The sequence below is a fragment of the Syngnathus leptorhynchus genome, chromosome 12 (assembly GCF_054491065.1).
Source record: "Syngnathus leptorhynchus isolate UIUO chromosome 12, UIUO_Slep, whole genome shotgun sequence".
Lineage (NCBI taxonomy): Eukaryota > Metazoa > Chordata > Actinopteri > Syngnathiformes > Syngnathidae > Syngnathus > Syngnathus leptorhynchus.
The window spans coordinates 5,823,907-5,845,808 of NC_141206.1; the positions used below are offsets into that span (position 1 = coordinate 5,823,907).

Genomic DNA, 21,902 nt, shown 5'->3' on the forward strand with positions numbered 1-21,902 from the left:
AAGAAAGCTTCGTCCTACGTACGTATAGCTTTAGGAGAATGTAAACATGAACGCACTCCAGGTTTTATCTTTCAACTTTAAGCACGCACGCAACCCGTCATGCTGTGAAAGTATGAAAGCGTCTGGAGTCGGACTCTCATCTCCTCAGCAACAGATGTGAGCTGGAAGAAGGTGGAGTGAACACTTGGCTGTCCTCCTTTTTCCTCCGCACACAATCCCGTCAACAAATAAGTGCCATAACCTCACGCAACGTTGCATAATTCTGACACATATTTTATCATGTCGTGTGAAGTTTAATTTTGTTGTTGTTTTAACAATATTGCACAAGGATAATAATTGGTATGGTGAAAAAAAAAAAGGAGGCAAGGGATTATTTACTTTTTTCAAGTTGTTTTGTATTTATGGCCCATAATTGCTTTCCCTGCAAATACTTATTTGAATTATGACTAGTGCGTAAGAATATGTTGTCACATGACACAAGGCAAGCATTTGTACTTACTGGTTTTTATTTGATTATTTCACTTTTATAGCTGCGATGTTTTTCTTTTTTTTATCTGTTAACTGTTTGACAGATATTTCAAACTTTCCAATATAAAATTAGAGCATTTTCTCAAATGTTCTCAAACTGTACTTCAATTCTTTTGTCTTAACTCATCCCTAGCCTTTAGCGTCACCTAGTGGTAAACACGTCAATTGCAATCCACTTTAGTCGTCATTTCATTTGCACGCCTAAGTTGTTAATGAAATCGATTTTTACAACTTTTAATTGATTGAAAAATTGACAACTTGAGAAACAAAACCCTTTGGTCGAAATGAGAAAGAAGTGTAGAAATAGATTTAAATCCAATTATATGCATTTTTTAATTAATATGTTAATTAATCAATTTTAAATGGGCACAGTGGGCTAGTTACTTCTGAACCCTAAGGATTAGCCAAATCGTTTTAACGTTTTATCCGAATTGCTAATTAGCAGCCGGAAATCGGCAACCAGCTGAGCTAAACCTGTCTAAAGCAATTACCGCTATAAAAACCACACCAAACGCATATAAAAGTTATTGAAACAGACACTACAGCTAATTTCCCCCACTAAATTAATCATAGTTTAAAAACAAATGTGACACACCCATGCAAACTGTCCTGTGCCACAAGGTAAAAATAAAAAAGCAAACTAATCCAAAATATGAAATTGTATTTTTTAGTCAGCACAGGGGAAAATCCATAAAAAGTGCCTTCTCAGCAAATAGATTATAATGAAAAACCGATGCTGTTGTTTTGTACTCCACAGCTTAACATCTGTTTACATCTCTAGTAGTCCCCGTTCCAAGAGCCGGCCGGGAAACAACAGATGTTAGTGATCATTTTGGGACTACATTTTATTTTCTGTTAAATACTACAATTTTGCTTCTACTGTCATCAATTAATATAAAGTAGTCTTAGAAATGGAAGTTCCTCTGTATTTTGGTACATAAGAGTTCCATAGTGTCTTCAAACCCAAATTATAAAGTTTATGAAGACATCCTGTGGCATGTCTCGTGTGCAAAGCATCTGACAGTTCCTGACCGGGAAGAATATTGCTGTGTCCCTATTTATCTGACATGGCTTTTGTATGATTTTCATTTTCCTGCTTCCCAAGCTCAAGGAGCTTATCAAAGGGACCCGACAACATGAAATTGGCCGTGACGGCCAATAAAAATACGTAGTCAATTATGGAGTCTCACGCTGTTTTGGGGAGTTCCTTTCCACTCGTGACTTCCTCTAAGTTCCAAAACACAGTAGTCGCCTGGAGATTGGAGGTCACTGAGGCCAGGCCTGTGAAAATGCCTCTGGCTTCAAAAAATCCACTGCTGAGTTGATTCTCATTTACACTCACCAGTTGCATGAATGAATTCACCGGGGGGAAAAAAAAATGTCTCGTTAATTTATTTTTTTTTTTTTTTTTTTTTCCATTGCTGGGAAAAATGACATCTTTATTCATGCAGGATGTCCAATCCGAATCAAATAAAATACAATAAATCAATCATTCTAAAAGACAAAATTAATCACACAGCTGCAGTCTCCAAGACTATCAAAATGAAATATTTTCCCCTCTCCATTATGTTTGTCAGACATCCTCAGGGGATGAATAGATTGACATAGATTTTCGGGAAAAGAAACGACAGCCTACGTCATAATTCAGTCATCAATTAAAATGATTCAATTCAATATTTTATTCAGTATTTTGCTCCAATTCTATTATTGTCATTTGAAACATTTGTTCTGCTTGCATGTCATCTGACAATAGGTGAGTGACATCAGACGTGTGTTCTGCAATGAAGGCTGGCATGTGCGTGTGCGTGTGCGTGTGTGTGCACTCGGTCCTGAATGTCCACTAATCTCTGCAGCAGAATAGAGACCTGAAAGAGAGAGAGAGAAAAAAGAGCTCTTAAAAAAAAATAATAATAATAATAATCACATTATCAAGGAACTTCTGACGTCAACTTTTCTTCATCAGCAATCTACGTTCTATTTGATTTCTGCTTGATTTTTCATTTTTGAATAATGCTCTTTGCTTCTGCATTCCTATTTTTGTTCAGTTTGCGGGTCTGTCATGCGGCTGATTGGGACTACGCAGATGCAAAACTTCAATACGTGGATGATGAGATTGATTACAAGGATCCCTGCAAAGCTGGTAAAAACATTTGCTCTCATCTTTGTATTTCATTTGTATTATTCTTTTTTTTTTTGCCTTATTGCAACCTTGTATCCTGCAAAATGGTTGACATTTCTGCTCAGACATTGCGTACTTTAAGACTCACTCTAATATGGGTATATGAACTCATAAAAATACATAATGATAATAAAACAATGTTTTCTCTCATGGAGCTATTATCTACTTTACCTCAAAATGCAAAATTGAATGAGATCTTCTGGATTGAATTAGCACTATACATTTACAATGTGTTTTGCAGTCATACTGAAATGCACCACGTAATATTTAATATTTTATCACTCTCATATAATAGAAAAATAAATACATTTTGATTAATTAATCAATTATTTGTTTGTTTATCTCACCAATGAATTGTAAGCAAGTTAACATTCAATAGATCATTTAAAGGTCTAATAATGAATTTGTCAATTATGGAGTCTGGAGTTGTTTTGGGGTTCCTTTCCACTCGTGACAGCAGCACTCCTCTGCACAGCAGTTGCCAGGAGACTGGAGGTCGCTGAGGCCGGGCTGGAGCAGCGGTAAAACTTCTTCTGGTTTCAAGGCACATTGTGCGATTGACAAAAAACAAAAAAATGATGCCTAACATTTGGATGAGTGAATTAACTTTGGGAGAAAAAAAAAGTCCATTATGTCTTTTCATTGTGGATCTCCTGCTTTGCAGAGGTAGTTAAGGCACACTGCAAATGGACTTATTGCTCTCACGAGCGCAACGTGACGTCTTTATTCTTTCAGGATGTGTGGTCACATTAGTGGAAATAAATGTTCATCACAATGTGCACTCACTGAACCTTCTGTGAGGGGGCAAGTCTGGTGCTATGTTGGAAATTCTGCTTTTACAAAAATGATTGGAGTTTAAATGCATTTTTATGATTTTTTTATAACACATTTATTGACTGTACTTTCCTTTTGAAAAAATCCAAAACTTCTGTGCTTGAAGGACATCAGCACACTGAGTGGTCTTTCAAATATCTCGATTAAATGTGTCTATTGATGGCTCTGTAATATAAATGTTTTTAATCTGTCCTCTCTAGCTGCCTTTTTGGGAGACATTGCCTTGGATGAAGAAGAGCTCCTCATGTTTAAAGACGCCTATAAAAGAGAAAGTGCCGCATCAGGTATCGTCATATTTAAGAAAGCACCGATACCACAATTTTGTATGTCTGTAGTTTTATTTAGATTTGAAAAAAAAAAAAGTGATGTAATGTCAGTATCAAATCTCAGTGTGTTGATATGTTGTGAATAAATTCAGTTGCTTATCCCTTTTTCCAGTTAAGCGGAGCTACCGTCAGCATAACAGCGGAAGCAGGAGGAGGAGGGCAGCCACCTCCAGATCCGAGAGGATTTGGCCCGACGGCATCATACCGTATGTGATCAGCGGTAATTTCACTGGTAGGTTCCGGCTGAGGATGACTTCCACATCTTGAAGCGGTCAAACTCTGATTCAGAATTTCTTTGCAGGCAGTCAGCGGGCCATTTTCCGTCAAGCCATGCGTCACTGGGAGAAGCACACTTGTGTAACCTTCACGGAGATGACGAGTGAAGAGAGCTTCATCGTGTTCACATACAGACCTTGCGGGTGAACTGAATGACATCTTAGGAATCCAAAGTGAAAAGCGAGGCAATTAAAAATGGCATCGCCCCCCCCTACAGGTGTTGCTCTTATGTGGGACGGAGAGGCGGCGGTCCTCAGGCCATCTCCATCGGGAAAAACTGCGATAAGTTTGGAATCGTGGTACACGAACTCGGTCATGTGATTGGTTTCTGGCACGAACACACGAGACCAGATCGGGACGAGCACGTGAGCATCAACAGAGACAACATTCAGCAAGGTACTTCGGGATAGTTTGAGTGCAATAAAATGAACCTGACTATGTTTTGGTGACTCTGCACATTCATAGGACAAGAGTACAACTTCCTGAAAATGGAACCGGGCGAGGTTGACTCACTTGGTGAAGTTTACGACTTTGGCAGTGTCATGCATTACGCCAAGAATACCTTCTCCAGGTTTGCATACATTTCGAAAACATTTACGCCAACTTCACATTGTCAAGTATTTATCCCGATTGGCAATTTTCTCAAATATTTATATCCGTTCAGTATGTGTTTTTTTTTACCCCTCCCATGTGGCTTTTGTAGTTTTTTTTTTTTTTTTTGTTCCGGGTCATGTAGGCAAGCCAGGTTAAATAAAAGCACAGCAAAAGTAGGCTTTGTTGAATAATTTGAGCTGGAGTGGCTGTTTTGTTTTTTTTTTGCCTCTGGCATTCAGGGGCACGCTCTACTGAACTGGCTGGCAAAAGCCAAAAGCCTCCATTCAGAGTCCTGTGTTTGCACATGCCTGCCATTCATGAGCGTATCGCCATGGGAACCGCATGAGCGAACACACTGTGAGATGAGCAAAACGATTATCAATAAATCAACAAGGGATTCTACATAGAAAGACATTGATCGCTCTTTTGGTAATGACTTTTTTTTTTTTTTTTTTGGCACAGAAGTATCTTCTTGGACACAATCCTGCCTCGTTATGATGTTAACGGAGTGCAGCCCACTATTGGACAGAGAGTCAAGCTTAGCAAAGGGGACATTGCACAAGCACGAAAACTCTATAAATGCCCAAGTAAGATGCATTTCTGATCCTTTTTTTTTAAATAAAAAATGAAATCTAATTGTCAATTTTCATACAAATGTTGTGTGCTTATAACAGGATGTGGGGAGACTTTCCAAGAGAGTGCTGGAAACTTTTCTTCCCCTGATTTCCCCAATGGCTACTCTGCGTATGTTCATTGCGTGTGGAGAATTTCGGTTACTCCTGGAGAAAAGGTGATCAAAATAGTAATAGAATAAATATTTGGAGATGAAACGTGCCTGATAGTGTCAGTTATGTATGGCTCTAATAATTTTTTTTAAGAGATTACACGTCAGAATTCGAATAGGCTGTGAGCATGAATATGTAATTATTTTTATCTCCACAAGAGGGCGACATTACTCAGTCTAAAATAAGTGTACAGTATTATAGCAGTCTATCCTTTTCTTTCAGATTGTTCTGAATTTTACTTCCATGGATATCTTCAAGAGTCACTCGTGCTGGTATGACTATGTGGAGGTTCGAGATGGCTTCTGGAAAAAAGCTCCACTGAAAGGTATGAAGCTGAAGATAAATTTCGGATTCTTGACTCATCTTCATTTGCTCTGTCAGGCCGTTTCTGTGGTGACACCGTTCCAGATGTCATCGTCTCAAGTGACAGTCGACTTTGGGTTGAATTTAGGAGCAGTAGTAGCTTGGTGGGAAAAGGCTTCTCGGCCATCTACGAAGGTACGGCGGCGACACTCGTCATCTTTCAAGTTGAAAATGTCACCCGCCCATTTCTGTACAGCCGTGTGTGGCGGGGAGGTGCAGCGAGACAGCGGCCAGATTCAGTCCCCCAATTATCCCGATGAGTACCACTCCAACAAATTGTGTATTTGGAAAGTCAGAGTGGCAGAAGGTTATGAAGTGGGTCTTTCCTTCCAGTCGTTTGAGGTAAAGTCCAAGAAAGAACACACAGTTCTCGAACTTTGGTGCTCTTTGTTGTACCTGCATGTTATGCGACGTCTCATTTTTAAAATCTTATTGAGCTTGAGAGTCACGACAACTGTGCCTACGACTATGTGGAAGTGAGGGACGGCGACTCGGCGCACAGCCCGCTGCTCGGTCGCTTCTGCGGTCACCACAAACCGGACGACATCAAAAGCAGCACCAACCGACTCTGGCTCAAATTCGCCTCGGATGTCTCGGTTAACAAAGCCGGGTTCTCCGCCAGTTTCTTTAAAGGTTTACGTGCCGATCATCTCTCTCCCCCCCCCCCCCCTCCCTCCTTCTTTGTAAAGCCAAACTAGAAACAATTCTCTACTGTTCACTTTTCAGAGATGGACGAGTGTTCCCAACCCGATAATGGCGGCTGTGAGCAGCACTGTCTGAACACTTTGGGGAGCTTCAGATGTGTTTGTGATCCTGGTTATGAACTGGCCACTGACAGGTCAAGTTGCGAGAGTGAGCACCCGACTCCTAATAAATAGCAGACACTGAGATTGTAGGAAATGAAAAGTTTGCAGCGTTATTTACAGTAGATGGCGCTGTTAATCCTTCGCTTGCTTTGTAGGCTTCGGTAAGAGACCTGCAAATAAAGTATATCTAGATACAGCGCAGCGTTGGTGGTATAGTGGTTAGCATAGCTGCCTTCCAAGCAGTTGACCCGGGTTCGATTCCCGGCCAACGCAGGTCTCTTTTCAAACTCCCATTTTGGGATTTGATTGACATGTTTCCAAAAAAAGAAAATAGTAGTTAGCCAGATTTACACTAAAATTCAGGAAGTTTGCAGGAGTTAGAATCTGTCCTATATTAGGTTCACCACAAGAGGGAAATATTTCCATGCCATGGTCCTTTATTTTGTTTGAAATTTACTATCCCATTTTTCTGCACCAGATGAACTCAACAACCTCAATATTCAAGTATCAGCGGTTTCATTTCATGTGATTACCTTATTTAGCCAGCAACAACAACAATAATCTTAAAGTAACATTTCCTTCCATCAGCAGCAGCCTGCGGCGCCTTCATCACTCAAATGAACGGCTCCCTCACCAGCCCCGGGTGGCCTAAGGAATACCCGCCCAACAAAAACTGTGTGTGGCAACTAGTGGCACCCATCCAGTACCGCATCACGTTAGTGTTTGACGCCTTTGAAACCGAAGGCAACGATGTAAGTTTGAAAGAGAATATTACACTATATGTGTTAAAAAAAAACACACAAATGAAATTTCCCCTCATCAGGTGTGTAAATACGATTACGTGGAGGTCCGCAGCGGCGCCAGCGCAGACTCAAAGCTTCACGGGAAGTTCTGCGGGGCGGAGAAACCAGAAGCCATCACCTCGCTGCACAACAACATGAGGGTCGAGTTCAAGTCTGACAACACCGTCTCCAAGAAAGGATTCAAGGCTCATTTTTTCTCTGGTACAGTGACCAGTTTGAAATATTTGTCATTTTACTCATCATAATACCGGACTGTTTTTTTGCAGATATGGATGAATGCTCGGAAGAAAATGGCGGTTGCCAACATGAATGTGTCAACACCATGGGAAGCTACAGATGCCAGTGCCGCAGCGGCTACATGCTACACGATAACCGGCATGACTGCAAGGAAGGTGCAATTCAAATTTTTCATACCAATATTAATTTATCCCTTAAAATGATGTCAAACCAGCAAGTTTTCCATAACACCGTATGTGGCATGACCTTGACAATTTTTATTGTGAAACCTTCAGTGATTTTGATGGTATGATGCAAAACAACCACAAAAAACACACATTTCCTTTGACATCTGGCAAATGCAAAAATACTGCTAAGTTTAGGAGAAGAGGAAATAACGCGGCCGCTAAATGACGCAGTGCATTACGTTGTTGTGAAATGTTGTCTCGTCTTTTTCCAGCGGGTTGTGATCTCGTGGTGAACGGCGCATCAGGCACAATCAGTAGCCCCAATTGGCCTGATAAGTATCCCAGCAAGAAAGCCTGTACTTGGACTCTGTCCACCACTCCAGGTCATCGGATTAAACTTGTAAGGGAAAAACTGTTACACTAGGAGTGTCAAACTCATTTTTGTCATTGTAGTTATACTTTCCCTCGCAGGGCCATTATTGGCAATGCCTTATATTATTTACAGTATACGACACAAACTGATGAATAACTAGTTTTGAAATCTAGTAATCTAGTAAAGACGGTTCAAATAATTTAACAAGATGAATGGTAATACAAATTCTTAGGAATATCTCTACTTTTGAAAATGAAAACAATTTGTAATTTTAGTAAAAAGTCGATGCAAAATGTGTTTTCTCGGGCCACATAAAATGATGTGGCGGGCCGTATCTGGCCCCCGGGCCTTGGATTTGACACCTATGCTGACTGTCATTAATCGCATTTTCATAGCATGCTTTTATTTATTTTTTTCATTCTCCTCATTAAAAAAAACTCAGACCTTCAATGAGATTGACATGGAGGCTCATCTGGAGTGCGCTTACGACCATTTAGAAATTTTCGATGGTACCGATACCCGTGCCCCGAGACTGAGTCGCATCTGCGGTACCAAAAAGCCGTCTCCTGTCATCTCCGGTGACAACACAATGTTCTTACGTTTCTTCTCGGACAACTCTGTGCAGAAGAGAGGCTTTCAGGCTTCATATACAGCAGGTGATAGAAAATCATCAAATGTTTTCTGTATGCTACGTTTTTTTTTTTTAAACAAGGCTTCTTTTTCACCCTCTAATTTTGTGGTTGCTCCAGAATGCGGAGGAAGCCTTAACGCTGAAGTCAAAACCAAAGATTTGTACTCTCACGCACAGTTTGGCGACAACAATTATCCCGGAGGCTCTGACTGTTTGTGGGTCATCTCCGCTGAGAAAGGTTACGGAGTGGAGCTACTCTTTCAAGTTTTTGAAATCGAGGAGGAGCCCGACTGCGGGTACGATTATGTCGAACTCTACGACGGCGCTGACATCAAATCCCCGAGACTGGGGCGATTCTGTGGATCCGGGGTAAACTCCAATTTAACTTTGTAAACAACCAACTTGCCTGAGAATAGACACTGTGTAAAAACTCATCTCGTTTTTTTTTTTTCCCCCTCCATAGGCTCCAGAGGAGATCTACTCGGCTGGAGATGCCCTAGTGATAAAATTTCACTCGGACGACAGCATCGGTAAAAAAGGTTTTCACCTGCACTACACTAGCACAAAATTCCAGGACACTCTACATGTGAGCAAGTGACCCTCAAAAACCTCAAATCCCAGACTTAAAGGCAACCAGTTTGTCTGCCACACCCAGTCCAGCGTGGAATCTTAACCACCAATCATCTGTTAGAGTGAAGCCAAGCAGACAAATTACATATTTACTTTCTTTGGATCAACACTAAAGACTCATTTAGGGGTTTTTGCCTGGTAAGGATTTCAAATGCAGATTTGTTCTATTTTATTCCTCTACTGTGTCACTTTGTGTGTGAGGTCACGTGATCACTTGTGGTGATTGCACTCGAGTTGTATTTGATGTTTTTTTTTTTTTGCACATAGAATTTGTGGGAAGTGGGAGCCACAATTGCTTTACTTGAGATGCACTCAAATTCTTCATTGTGGAGATAAAATGCAAGCTTTTTACTTGTATAGCGATGCCAATCAAAAATATTCAGATGCATCTCAATAAATTGGTAGAAAAGTTCATTTACGTCATTAAAGTGAAACTAATGAGTTAGGTTGGACGAGGTCAATTTCTAACTACTTTCTTTATTCAATATTTTGTTTTTTTTGTTTTTTTTAATGTCCTAATTTTTTTATGGTGAATTTCAGATTTTCCAAAGATGTGATCAAATGTAATAATAATAAATATAGGTGATAATAATACCGTGAAATATTCGATTAACATTTTGAATTGAACGACATAAATAAACTTAAATAAAGTTTTCCACCATATTCTAATTTATTGAGATGCACAAGCTTTAAAAACGCTTTGTTTATTTTCATTCCAAGTTCTAATTTTGTCTAAACCTTCAAATCCGAACAGTGTATGATGTAGCTACTGACGGAAAATGTCGTAGTTGATGTCGTTGATGTAAAAATAAATCTGACATTAGTTAAAATGTCAAACTGTCTTTGTTAACATATATATTTTTTTATATATTTTCTGAGTGCTGAAACACACTATATAGCTCCATCAATAAAATAATGAACTCACATTATGAGATTAAAATATTTATTACATGTATTACAAATACATAAGTGTCCGTAGATCCCGTCTACAGTCTTACGAAATAATCCAAAATCTACTTAAGTGTCACATTCTCTACAAACCCCCAAAAATTCACAGTCATTTTAAATCTTTGGCAAGAAAACTTTAAGAGGCTCATTCTCATGCACTTTATCCAGAAATCCCAAATTGAAGTATGGAAAGAGTGTCTCACTGAACATCTCCCTGAAGGTATACAGATGCGTCATGGTTTCTGCATTGTAAAAGGACACCAGACCTCTTTTGTAGTCCAGGTACACCCCGATCCTGGCCAGCGGCTCCTCCAGGGACAAAACAGTCGGCGGGGACGTACCCGCCATGTACTGTATACCGTAAGAGAGTGAGAGGGTCCAAAAACCGTTAGCCGGAAGAGCTTTGATGACTCCTTTTCTGGGCACAGACTCCCGGGCCACGCCAACGGTCCACACGGTGCTGCTGTAGACTTCGATCTCCCAGTAGTGACGGCCGTGGGTGAAACCTTGGCTGGCGAGCAGCGACAGGGCGGCGTTGAACCTGTGCGGGTTGTCCTCCACGGCGTGGTTAAAGGTCTGGTAGCGAACGCAGGTCAGTGACGAGCTGAGACTGAGCCAAGGGTTGGCCGTGCTGGAGTTGAATGTGATGGCCGCGGGAACTAAAATGACAACATGTAGGTTATTTTTAATTAATTAATTTATTTATTTATTTTATTTAATTGTCACGGGCCATATTGTAGTCATAGTATTAAAACATAAAGTCCATGTGTAATTTGTCTGTGCGGACCACATAAAATGATGTGGCGGGCCGTGTCTGGCCCCCGGGCCTTAGGTTTAAATGATCAATTATTTGCTCAGGTGTGATCTCCAATACCCGGGTAGATGTTTCCTTTCATGGATTTCCACACTCTGTACTGCAGGGGCCCCGCGAATCGTCCTTCGCACAGACTGGGAGGTGTAAAAGCCGGCTTCTCGAACTTGAGCGAGGGTCTGCCAACAAAACCAAAGAGACGTAATGAAAACAAATCCCCGACAGAGCTCACATGCGTTTTCTCACACTCCTCACCTCTGTAGCAACATTTTGATGCTCTGGAATGAAAAAGAAGGCGGGAAGAGTAGTGATTAGTTTTGTTGTATCTGACATGAGAGAAGGTTTTTTTTTTTTCCACATGACATCAACGTCTGCCCACCCAGTAGGAGCTGGCGGGACTTCCCCCCTACACCCCCTTGTCGGTGGACATGGACCGGACCAGTGGCTGAACTGAACTCCTTATCCTCCCGATCAACGAGTGAGCTCATTGGCCTACATCCTGTCCAGCAGAGAGTCTTTTGTTATCGGGAAGCGGGAACTACTCGACCCTTGAAATGTAGCGTTTGGCTTCCTTCAGATCGTGCGCAGACTTGACAGGAAAAGCCAAACAGTCCCACCCAGCTCAGCTCAGTTCAGTCAAATGTTTTTATGTCTACACTCGGCTTCAAAATGAAGACCTCAGCATTTTCCCTTCATAATCACCTCCAGAAGCTGACTCAATGCAAACTACCCGACATGGGGAATTCCGTTTGACTTTACCCGTAGTAGAATGAAGGGGTCCTGCTCCCTCAGTTTGTCTTCGATCTCTTGAAGGGCTCTTTGCAGACGAGAGATCTCCACGCACAAAAGAGCTTTGTGCTCGTCCAGACGGATCAGCTCGCGGCGCTCCTCCGTCTTTAGCTTCACCTGCAGCATCTTCTCCTCCTGGTAGAGGAACTGGTGCAGGTCGCTGAACTGAGCCTCAATGCGCTGCTTCAGGTCAGCCGTGTGTTCCTGGTGGGTCACGTACGCGGACACAAAAGTTCCAGGACTGATGTCAAACCTATTTTTATGCCCAGTGCAAGTTTAGCTCAAAACACGTTTGAACATGGATAGTGTTTTCTTTCTTGTGATAGGGGCGTTTGCGCCGTTGTGGGAGCAAACACAGTTTAATTTTCGGACACATTTTTTTTTTTATATCTACAGGATGATTACGAGAACCTGCCATATTAAACTGAGTGTTTTCTTCTGACCTTAAGATTTTTGACTTCGTCCTCAGCTTCCCTGTCGCACTGCATCGCCGTGTTGAGCTCGGCTTTGAGGGAATCCATGGAGCTGTTCAGAGATGCCTGATTGGATAAGTAAGAGGAAGCCTTTAATACCAAAGGAAGATGAGGTGAGTTTCTGAGAATTTTTCATGTTTGCAATGAGCGTGTGAATGCTGTACGTTACAGCTGCTCTCTGATTGGTCGGTGACCAGTCGGGTGGAGTTACATGACTTAAGAGTTGAAAAACTTAAGGCATTATGTCATCAACATTTATGGATCATTTCAGAGTCTTCAGTGAATTTAACATGGCTGATTTTTAGGTCTGGGAAGATGCCGGGGTACGGAAAAAAAAAAAATCGACGCAAGGATGTGGAGACCAAATATCGGAACTGTCAAGCTGACTCGCTAGCTACTTCGCTAATCAACAAACAGGTGAGTAAACAAATAGTCTTCAAGATTTTTCACTTTTGTTGCCTTGGCGGTCATCTGAAACTCAACTGAGTGCATTTTTTTTTTTTTTGAGAGGAGACTAATCCAATATGCACAAATAGTTAGCGCTGGAATGTCAAGAAACAAGTTAGAAGTACTTTTCAGTTCTGGTCATCTCACCCTGTACTTGAGCTCCGCCTCCTGCACACACATCATAGTGTGGTTCCTGTGCTCCTGGGAGATTCCACACACCAGACACACCAGCTCCTGATCTTCCTCGCAGTAAAGCTTCAGTTCCTCTCGGTGCCTGCTGCAGCGCGGAGCCGGAGCTGGTGCCTGCTCTGTGTCGGCCAGCCTGGTTCCGCCGCCACCGTCGCATTCCTCCAACCCGTGACAGTAGCTCTCCACAATATTAGCCACGATCCGATTTGGCCTGTAGCTCCGCCCGGGGTAGACCTTCCTGCACTGGGGACAGGAGCCCGATTCCCCTTGGCAGTGGCCCCTCGGTCCAGTCCAGTAGCTCTCAATGCAGCCCTGGCAGAAGGTGTGATCACAAGGCAGAGAAACGGGCTGCTTGAAGAGATCCAAGCAGATGGAGCAGGTCAGGTCTCTACTGATTCTATGCGCTGAGCTTTTGTTCACGGGTGTGATCGCAGGTGGTTGGCGCTTCTCAAAATCTCCTTCCTTGACCTTCCAGCTCTTCCTCTCTTGTTTGGTTCCTTGGTTAAGCTTCTCCACATTCTGTAGATAAGCAGACTGGATTTTCTTCACTTCTTTCTGATTCTTGCTCATGTCTCTGCCGGACTTCTTCTCTCCGTGGCCTCTTTTCCTGTTGACTGCGGAGAAGTGCGGGGGTGTGCAGAGCGGGGTCGAGCAACAGCCTCTCACATCCGTCGATAGTGAGGGGGGGAATCTCCTCCTCCCAGTTGACCGCCTCCTCTCTCCAGACAGTCACAACATATCTCCGCCAGGAAACCGAGGCGGGATAAAAGCACTTGAGCCGCATGTCTGGGCAGCCGCTGCGACAAAGCTCCAAACCACAAACCCTGTTCGTCGGCAGCGGAAAAATGTAAATCTGGGGCGGTTCAAGATGAAGACAATGTAAGATTGGCATCAGGTTCAACTAGTAGCAACAAGTTGAGCTTCACAACATGGACATTCCGTATCTTTCCTTTGTCCATTTTTATGTCACGTATCTTGAAGGGCTCGGAACATCTTTCTGTGCTGTGTTATTACTCGCTGACACATAATGACAGGCCAATGGAGGAAAAGTGGCAGTCAGCATGCGTGTGTGAGAAGTTGCTCAGTTCCCATCCTGTTCCTCGTGCGTGGGAGTACATTGAAGGGCGGGAACGATATTGTTTACTGGGAGCCCAATGGTCATTAAACGTGTCACCAGGAAATATATTTATTTGCCGTATTTGAGCGCTACAAGTCATCGGAGACAAATGAGGATGATGACTTTGTTCCCATCAAACGTGTTTCCAGCTGTCATCACTCATAAAACTTCAAATGATGTCGCATTTGGTGTCACACAAACCGTTTTCACATGCTGTCATTTTTATTTGGTATTTTTACACTTGACAGGAAAGGGGGAACAATGCTGGATTTTTTCTGGGGGCTTTTTAAGAAGTGTCAAATAGTGCTGTGTTTCTTCAAATCTTTTTATTTCATTTGTTTTATGTTGAATTCTGAGGAGTCATTTTCAAAATATAATTTCCCTCACAGTTATCTCAATGATCGCATTCCTGTCGACTCTCCTTTCTCTGCTGCTCCAAGTTTCCAAGGAAACAACATATTTTGAGGTATGCTATTGTTTTTTTTTAATTGCCTTTATTCTGCCTAGCAACAAGCAGCCACACAAACAAGTGTTGACCAGCAAGAAGAATCTAAGAAATTCTTTTGTTTGACTGCATCAGGTTGTACATATCTGCACATTTATATTTTTTGCTCATTTATATTTTCCGTTTGTTTGTTTTTTATATCTTGTGCAGTTTATCACACAGAAAAGAAATTGTAACAATTACTGTGTTAGCATACCTATGCTATTTTATTTCATTTAAGACTTTAATATTTTAAACTATATAAACTATAACGACATCTAGTGGACAAATAATTTATTGTCTTCAACATTTTAATCTCAAAATTGTGAGGCAGACATCTCTGTTTTGCTTCATGACATTAATTTGTATGGAAATTTTGATGTTTTATTGGCACACATCCAACAACCCCTTCAATAGTCAATTTATCTTGAATGATTAAAATAATCTGCTTTATAGTAAATGAAGAACTGCATACAGCTAATTATTCCGTAACCTTCTTAAGGGTGTCTGATAAAGTGGGAAAGAAATGACAACTTTAGAGCTGTTAATTAAGTCAGTGGACAGATTATGGCTTCGGAGTTAATTAAAATAAATGATTCGTTTTCCTGTGCGCTTCACCTCGCAGGTCATTGCGGTGTTATGGGTTTTTTTTCTACATTTTGAGCAAATTGCTCAAAGAATACTCAGCCAAAAAGTAACATTACAAGCAATTTTTCTGTCATTTCAGAGATAAACATTGCTAAAAAAAAAAAAGAACATTGCCTCCAGTGTTCAGAACAATGACAGTCACTTTTTAATAAAATCCCATCTTCCCATGAGTTTATAAATGAAGAATATTACTTCTTAATCCTAAATCCTTTTTTCTCATTGGATGTTAGTTAGAGGCAAAGAGCCTGTGCAGAAAGTGTTAAATATAAATAAATGCTTTGTATTAAATATGGTTCTAAGAAATAAAAATGACTGACATATTTGTGGTATGGCCACTGAGAGTGCAAATGTGTTTGCAAGCTGCATGTGTGTGCATCAATGCAACATTTATGCAGGGAAGGCGAAAATAAAAGCAGCACTGTCACACGCGTGTCTGCATGCATGCACATCCACTGCCAAACTCTGAAATTGGAGGCGAGTCTAAAAATATCACCAGCGTTTCCATCAGGGGAGGCGGTCCCATGTTGGAGATCTGGAAAGCAGCTTTAGAAATTGTCTATGGCATTTTAGAGAGCTTCACATTGTTAAGTCTAATATTGAAAAGTTTGACTTTCACAAGTAGGAGAAACTTTAATGTTTTCTTTTCAAGCATCATGCCTGCAGATATATTAAAAGTCAATTCTTTTTTTTTTTTTATTTCCTCCGAGAGGCACGACTGAATTCAGACCTAATCTAATTGGATTTCATAACATACTGTATGTCACCATGCAAACATTGCAAAACTCTCCTCCCCCCGCCCCCCTGAATCCTGCAGAGCTTCAATCCATCCATCCTATGCTGAACTCAGGTGAGTGAGCAGATGTGCTCCTCCTCCTCCTCCTCCTCGTCTTTCTTCCACAACTCCTAATTCCGCTCCTCGCTCTCTTTCTTTTGTTTTTGCATCCAACTGGCAGCTCACCGAGGAGAATCTGTAGAGCATCACAACAGCAAAGCGGGAAACAACCACCATGCAGGTACGTTCATTTAAATGTATATGTTTGATTTTATCCAGATGTTGTGATTTTTCTGCAATTATACCACAACAGCCAACGCGCGAGTCCGCCCTTTATTTAATAATACATCATTCAAATTGATTTTGGCTCACGTTTTATTATTTTTCAACCACAGGGAAGAACAGCTACAGGCATGCTGACAATATTTTATTAGAATTTTTTTGTAAGGGGAAAAAAACTGTTTAAAATGCTCTTTAAATGCATCTTTTCTTATTTATTTATTATTTATTTTATTTTTATTTTGCTGTATCATGCAGTACATAATATTTGCATGCAGGTGAATATTTTTTTCACAGTTTTTAATGTTTTTTTTTTTCTTTGTCCTTTCAAAAGCTTCTATAAATGGTCTAATCTTTTATTGATGGAATTTTAAGGAGTGTGAATAATTGAGCGAGGACACGCGTGTGTGCTCCGTCACCCTCTTCTTTTATTCAAACAGAAAGGAAAGCCAAGCGCCTCGCATTGTGCAATATTTCGAATTCATGTGCATTCAAAAATACTTTGGTTGCATTTTACAAACAAAATAACGCAACTCCACAAATAGATTTGCCAATTTAGTTGAGCCAAATTAAATCACTGACAGATTTGATGATGAAAACCTCACAGAAAAATTGCTTCTCAGCTCTCTTTAAAATTCAGACACAGTGTTCCACACTGACTTATCCCTGAAATATTCATCTGGCTGCAGAGCCCCCTGAATGTGCTCCAGTGTCAGGTGACATGATGAAAATAACAAGAAAATGGGTTATTTTTAGAAGTGCTCTAGACACACAATGATTAGATATCTACAGCATCATCAGATCACATTTTCTCTCTTAATGTACTCAGTAGCAAGGTGCTAAGGGGCGGAGTCATACTTTGAAAATGGAAAGTCATTCCTCCAGCAAATCAAAAGGAGAAAAAAAATGACTTAGTGGGAGATTAGTGTGCAACAGACATGTCTGAAGTCAAACCATAATTAAAAGAAGTCTATTTGTGTCTCCCTTAAGGCACAGGGCAAGGAGGTGGATGGCGGTCTGCTGCCTGATGGGAAAGAGCCGGCCGGACAAGCTGAGGGCTCAAAGTGGGAGAAACCCAAGTTCTCACGAAAATCTCTCATGAGGTGCTGTCTGGTCAAGTGGATCATCGCTAGCACCACTCAACAAGGACCAGGTAGAAAGAACGATTGTCAAATCGTGACCCAATAATTAAGAATAATTGAGAGAAAAAAAAATAAATAAATGTGTGCATTATATTTTTGAACAATGAAAGCCATCTCTGTAAATAGTATCTGGACTGGTACAGTGCATTATTTGTCACTACTTTATTGCCATCTACTGGTCAACAGGTGGAACTACCACAGCCAATGTTAATGAAAAGATTGAGGATATTCAATTGGACAGTTTCTATGTGAATAAATGGGAAGACATTTGGGTATTTTTTTCTTTTCTTCAAGAAGTAACTTCTGTTGATTTATTAGTTGCCATACTGTCTGATTTATATATAAATTTTTCAGATAGAGTAGAAGGGAAAAGAGCAGGACTACATCAGAACTCAAGTTGCATCAAACTGACGCGGTATTGTTTTTATTTTACGAGTTCTTCACTTTGGATTGCTGTGATGATGTGTTTTCTTTTCTCTAACTCGTGTTTGAGTATAGGTCATACTGTAAATCTAATTCTTGTTTGGGATTTTGTGCTCCAAAAAGCTCGTGATGATTAAAATATTAAGGGCTGAGGATTGATCCTTGTGGCACACCGCATACTAAACACTAGATTTTTTCTGCCCAAGAAACCTAGCTTCCCCCAAAATAATCAGCAAATTAGCATATGCTGACAGTAGGGAATCCTCCAAGCCCACAGGAAAGTTTCCACCTCAAACAAAAAGAGCTGTCCATCAAAGACAATATGTTACCTCTTAACAATTGATTTGCCCTCTGCTACTTAAACTGAGTCCATTATGTTATGCAGAGTCATCACTTTTGTCCCTCACTTCCCCTTTTCTGGTCCGTAAGCTTGTTGACAAACACATTCAAAATATGGAACACGCTAAGCACATGGATGTTGGGCGGAAAGTTACAACGGTACCGACACGCCTGCTGTGCGTACCGGCAGTACTTTAAACAAGCGGCCCCCGTTAAATGTGTTTTAAGCTCAACGGTATTGACAAGCTGGCTCCTTCACTCTTAAGTGCTGTTCAGATATCCATAGCATCAGCGGATATGGATCATCGCTTTTTTTTTTTTTTTTTTTTTTTACAGCTTTGCATCCAGATGACTGAGCAAATAAAGCTGAGACTAATCCAAACCTCCCTAACATACACACATAGGTGAGAAGATATGGTGGTGGGTAGTCACCACTAGCGATGGAAGCTAGTTTTAGCATCATGTGGGGGGGGGGGGGGGGGGGGGGATCAATGCTTCTCATCATCATCATCGGGCAGCATGTGGTGGTAGAATCCTACTTTAACTTTGCCTCTTTGGACTTAGATTGTCTCCTAATGAGTCTCGCTTGCAACTGCTGATGTCTTCACTCCAAGTTGCATTGTCAGATTCTTTTTTTAAGACCTCATCGCCAAGGCTTACATTAAGTCTATTTTTGTTTTTTTATAAGAATCAGTGAGATGCCATGATGGGATTGGATGGCATGGAAATGATCGCAATGGTTGTTGTTGCCGGGATGTTTTATTCTGTGCTTAAACAGTTTGGGATGTGTGACCCTTTGATGCAGGAAGGTAAGAATATTCGGTTGCCTGTTTATGATGTCATCTACCAAGAAGTGGGTCAAAATAATCGACTACATATTGTTAAATGGGGTCAGGGTATATTTAAATGTGTTTTTAATTTATGGTCATCATCTTAATCTCTCTCCCCCCGGTTTTGTCTCTTCCCACTTTCCATTTGTGTTGCGCTCCTTGTAAAGATGGTGAGTATTTATGTTACAGGAAATGGAGTTTATTTTGGCACTTTTGACATAATCCTCCCTTTTCATGATGGACATTTTGAATATTAAAATACAGTGGAGAAATTTACTTGCTTACTTTAGCAGTGTCTGTTCTCGATTTCTTAAGTGAGAATAATAAAACTTGCATTCAAAGTGTCCAAAATGAAAGTCTGTTAAAAATAATGCTCTGAATAGTTGTGAGTTATTTTCTTTATTCCCCAGCACTTTTTTTATTCAACATTTTTTTAAATTAATATTATTTTATTATTTTCACTCTCATTTTTTTTTTTTATTGTATTTTTAATATTATTATTTTGGTATGTCACACTTTCTTCACATCCTTACTCTGTTTTGCATCCAGATGGAAAGCAATTCCTTATTTTGCTTTCCATATTTCTCCAATAGAACCCCCCCGCACCCCCCCTTCTGGATTTTCCTGTTATTATTGCCGTGTCTTCACGTTCCTCCTTTTTTTTTTGCCTCCCTCTGGCAGACAGCAGCGACTGTGACCTCGAGCTCTCCATGGTACGTCATCAACCCGAAGGCCTTGAGCAGCTCCAGGCGCAGACCCAGTTTACCAGGAAGGAGCTTCAGTCCCTTTACAGAGGCTTTAAAAATGTAAGAAAATTGAGCATAAACCTAAAAAAACATACATATTGTTCCACATCTGTTTTTCCAAGGTTTATTCCGTTTTTCTGCACTGCTTTGGAGCTATCATGTTAATTTCTAGCGTCAACTGTTGATGCTAATGCATATGGTTGGAGTTGCAGGTTTTAGTGCACTTTAAAGGAGGTCAACACAAATCAAAGTGGATACAAAGACTACAAGCCAAAATACATTAAGGATGCGTGTCATGACTTGTGGTCAGGAACCGTCCCTGTAAGCAAAACCATGTTGCTTATACAGTGGAACGTTTAATGCCTAACGAGAAGACTCTATTTTGGGTTAGAGATGTGTTCGCTGCCACTTTAGGTGCGCCCCCTGGTTGTCATGGTAACAAAACAAAAAAAACATCTTGCGTAAGCTCAGATCAGTGAGTGGTTCATTCATATTTTCACAAATAGGAATGTCCTAGTGGGCTTGTGGATGAAGAAACGTTCAAGACCATTTACTCGCAGTTCTTCCCTCAAGGAGGTAATTGGCAATTTTGATTGACTTTTTTTTTTTTTTTTGCATCATACTGAGAGCCGTTTGTCCATTTTGACGCCTCGCCCCTCAGATGCCACCATGTACGCTCATTTCTTGTTCAACGCTTTTGACATGGATCGAAGCGGCGCCATCCGATTTGAGGCAAGTCTTTTCCACTTTTATTGATACATTTTTCCGAATATTTATCAGCTAACCAAATGACCTCGGCAGGACTTTGTGCTGGGCTTATCCGTGCTACTTCGAGGTTCGGTGACAGAAAAGCTGCGTTGGGCCTTTAATCTCTATGATATCAACAAAGATGGCTACATCACGAAGGAGGTTTGAGAAATATGCATCTAATATTGCTCAATTTCAGCTTTGGAAAAGTCTACACACCCCTGTTCAAATACTTGTTTTTTTGTGATCAAAAACTATTGTGACATATAACTTGCACAACTCAATAAAAAAAAATGGAAACAAAATGTGGTTGCATAAGTGTGCACACCCTTGCGCACCCACAGTCTTTACAAGTGTGTTTACAAGTGATATAATTCAACCACCAATTTTTGCATACACAAAATAAGAAGAAGCACTTCATTGTGATTTCTTATTTCCTTACAGGACATGTTGGCAATAATGACTTCCATTTATGACATGATGGGCAGGTACACCTTACCGAGCGTACGAGAAGATTCCCCATATGAACATGTGGAGAAATTCTTCCAGGTACGCTGACTGTTTGTTCGACTTAAAACAAGAAGTCCATGGAAACAATTATTTTCCAGAAAATGGATCGGAACCGTGACGGCGTGGTGACCATCGATGAATTCATAGAAACTTGCCAAAAGGTAAAACCAACAATTGCAGTCACCTTTTTCGACTTATGCGCATCACACTTAATCAATGTTCTGTCTCTGGAACAGGATGAGAGTATTATGTCTTCCATGCAACTTTTTGAAAACGTCATCTAGCTTCAGACGGAGGAAAATGGAAACGCCTCGGCCTACCGTAAACCTTTAGAAATCACCGTAGGTTTTCTTTTTCCCCCCCCAACTATAGTAGCCGTACTCGACTGCAGAGAATACTACGTGCCAATTAGAAGTCAGTTAGGACAGGAAGGCTTTATTTTTATTTTTCTAAATTATATTAGATTTGTATCATTTCTTTGACAAATAAATAATGACACTTCATTCAAATCAATGACAATGTAATGTTTTCTCCGTATGATTTAACAAATCCAAGCTGTTAATCTAGCCATAGCCCTACTTTGTCGCCATCTTGTGGCATCTTTTAAATGATAAAACCTTTTTTTAGGTTACTTACAAATTTATACTTCTTATGAAACACAATTTTATGCAGTCTA

General features: G+C 40.7%; 3 protein-coding genes and 1 non-coding gene across 6 annotated transcripts; 3 read left to right on the top strand and 1 right to left on the bottom strand.

Annotated features, from left to right (window-relative positions):
• Nucleotides 1-2,478: 2,478 nt before the first annotated feature.
• On the top strand, nt 2,479-10,368 carry LOC147047995 (bone morphogenetic protein 1-like). Of its 3 annotated transcripts, none has more exons than XM_085925874.1 (20): nt 2,479-2,668; nt 3,742-3,825; nt 3,980-4,099; nt 4,169-4,286; nt 4,361-4,539; nt 4,609-4,714; nt 5,200-5,324; nt 5,412-5,527; nt 5,745-5,847; nt 5,904-6,020; nt 6,082-6,227; nt 6,323-6,518; nt 6,612-6,737; nt 7,280-7,443; nt 7,515-7,695; nt 7,761-7,886; nt 8,171-8,298; nt 8,714-8,927; nt 9,021-9,271; nt 9,366-10,368. In XM_085925874.1, exons 1-20 carry the CDS (start codon nt 2,539-2,541, stop codon nt 9,498-9,500), a joined length of 2,865 nt encoding a protein of 954 aa, XP_085782000.1. In that variant the 5' UTR covers nt 2,479-2,538; the 3' UTR covers nt 9,501-10,368. The 3 variants fall into 3 exon arrangements, with proteins under 3 accessions (XP_085782000.1, XP_085782001.1, XP_085782002.1); XM_085925875.1 differs by having other exon boundaries at nt 7,283-7,443; XM_085925876.1 differs by lacking the exon at nt 9,366-10,368 and having other exon boundaries at nt 9,080-9,257.
• trnag-ucc (transfer RNA glycine (anticodon UCC)) lies at nt 6,893-6,964 on the top strand. The gene has a single exon. It is a non-coding gene; the product is annotated as a tRNA-Gly (tRNA).
• A 126-nt stretch (nt 10,369-10,494) lies between the features above and the next one.
• trim69 (tripartite motif containing 69) lies at nt 10,495-13,821 on the bottom strand. The gene is made up of 6 exons (XM_085925877.1): nt 13,148-13,821; nt 12,524-12,619; nt 12,051-12,284; nt 11,547-11,569; nt 11,355-11,470; nt 10,495-11,139 (listed from the first exon to the last, which is right to left on the bottom strand). The coding sequence occupies exons 1-6, from the start codon at nt 13,757-13,759 to the stop codon at nt 10,595-10,597; spliced, it is 1,626 nt and encodes a 541-aa protein (XP_085782003.1). The 5' UTR covers nt 13,760-13,821; the 3' UTR covers nt 10,495-10,594.
• A 152-nt stretch (nt 13,822-13,973) lies between these two features.
• On the top strand, nt 13,974-21,816 carry LOC147047998 (calsenilin-like). Its single transcript, XM_085925878.1, has 11 exons — nt 13,974-14,068; nt 14,696-16,285; nt 16,392-16,451; nt 17,480-17,642; nt 19,905-20,029; nt 20,476-20,545; nt 20,631-20,701; nt 20,771-20,878; nt 21,161-21,265; nt 21,325-21,387; nt 21,463-21,816. Exons 3-11 carry the CDS (start codon nt 16,446-16,448, stop codon nt 21,508-21,510), a joined length of 759 nt encoding a protein of 252 aa, XP_085782004.1. The 5' UTR covers nt 13,974-14,068; nt 14,696-16,285; nt 16,392-16,445; the 3' UTR covers nt 21,511-21,816.
• Nucleotides 21,817-21,902: the final 86 nt, after the last annotated feature.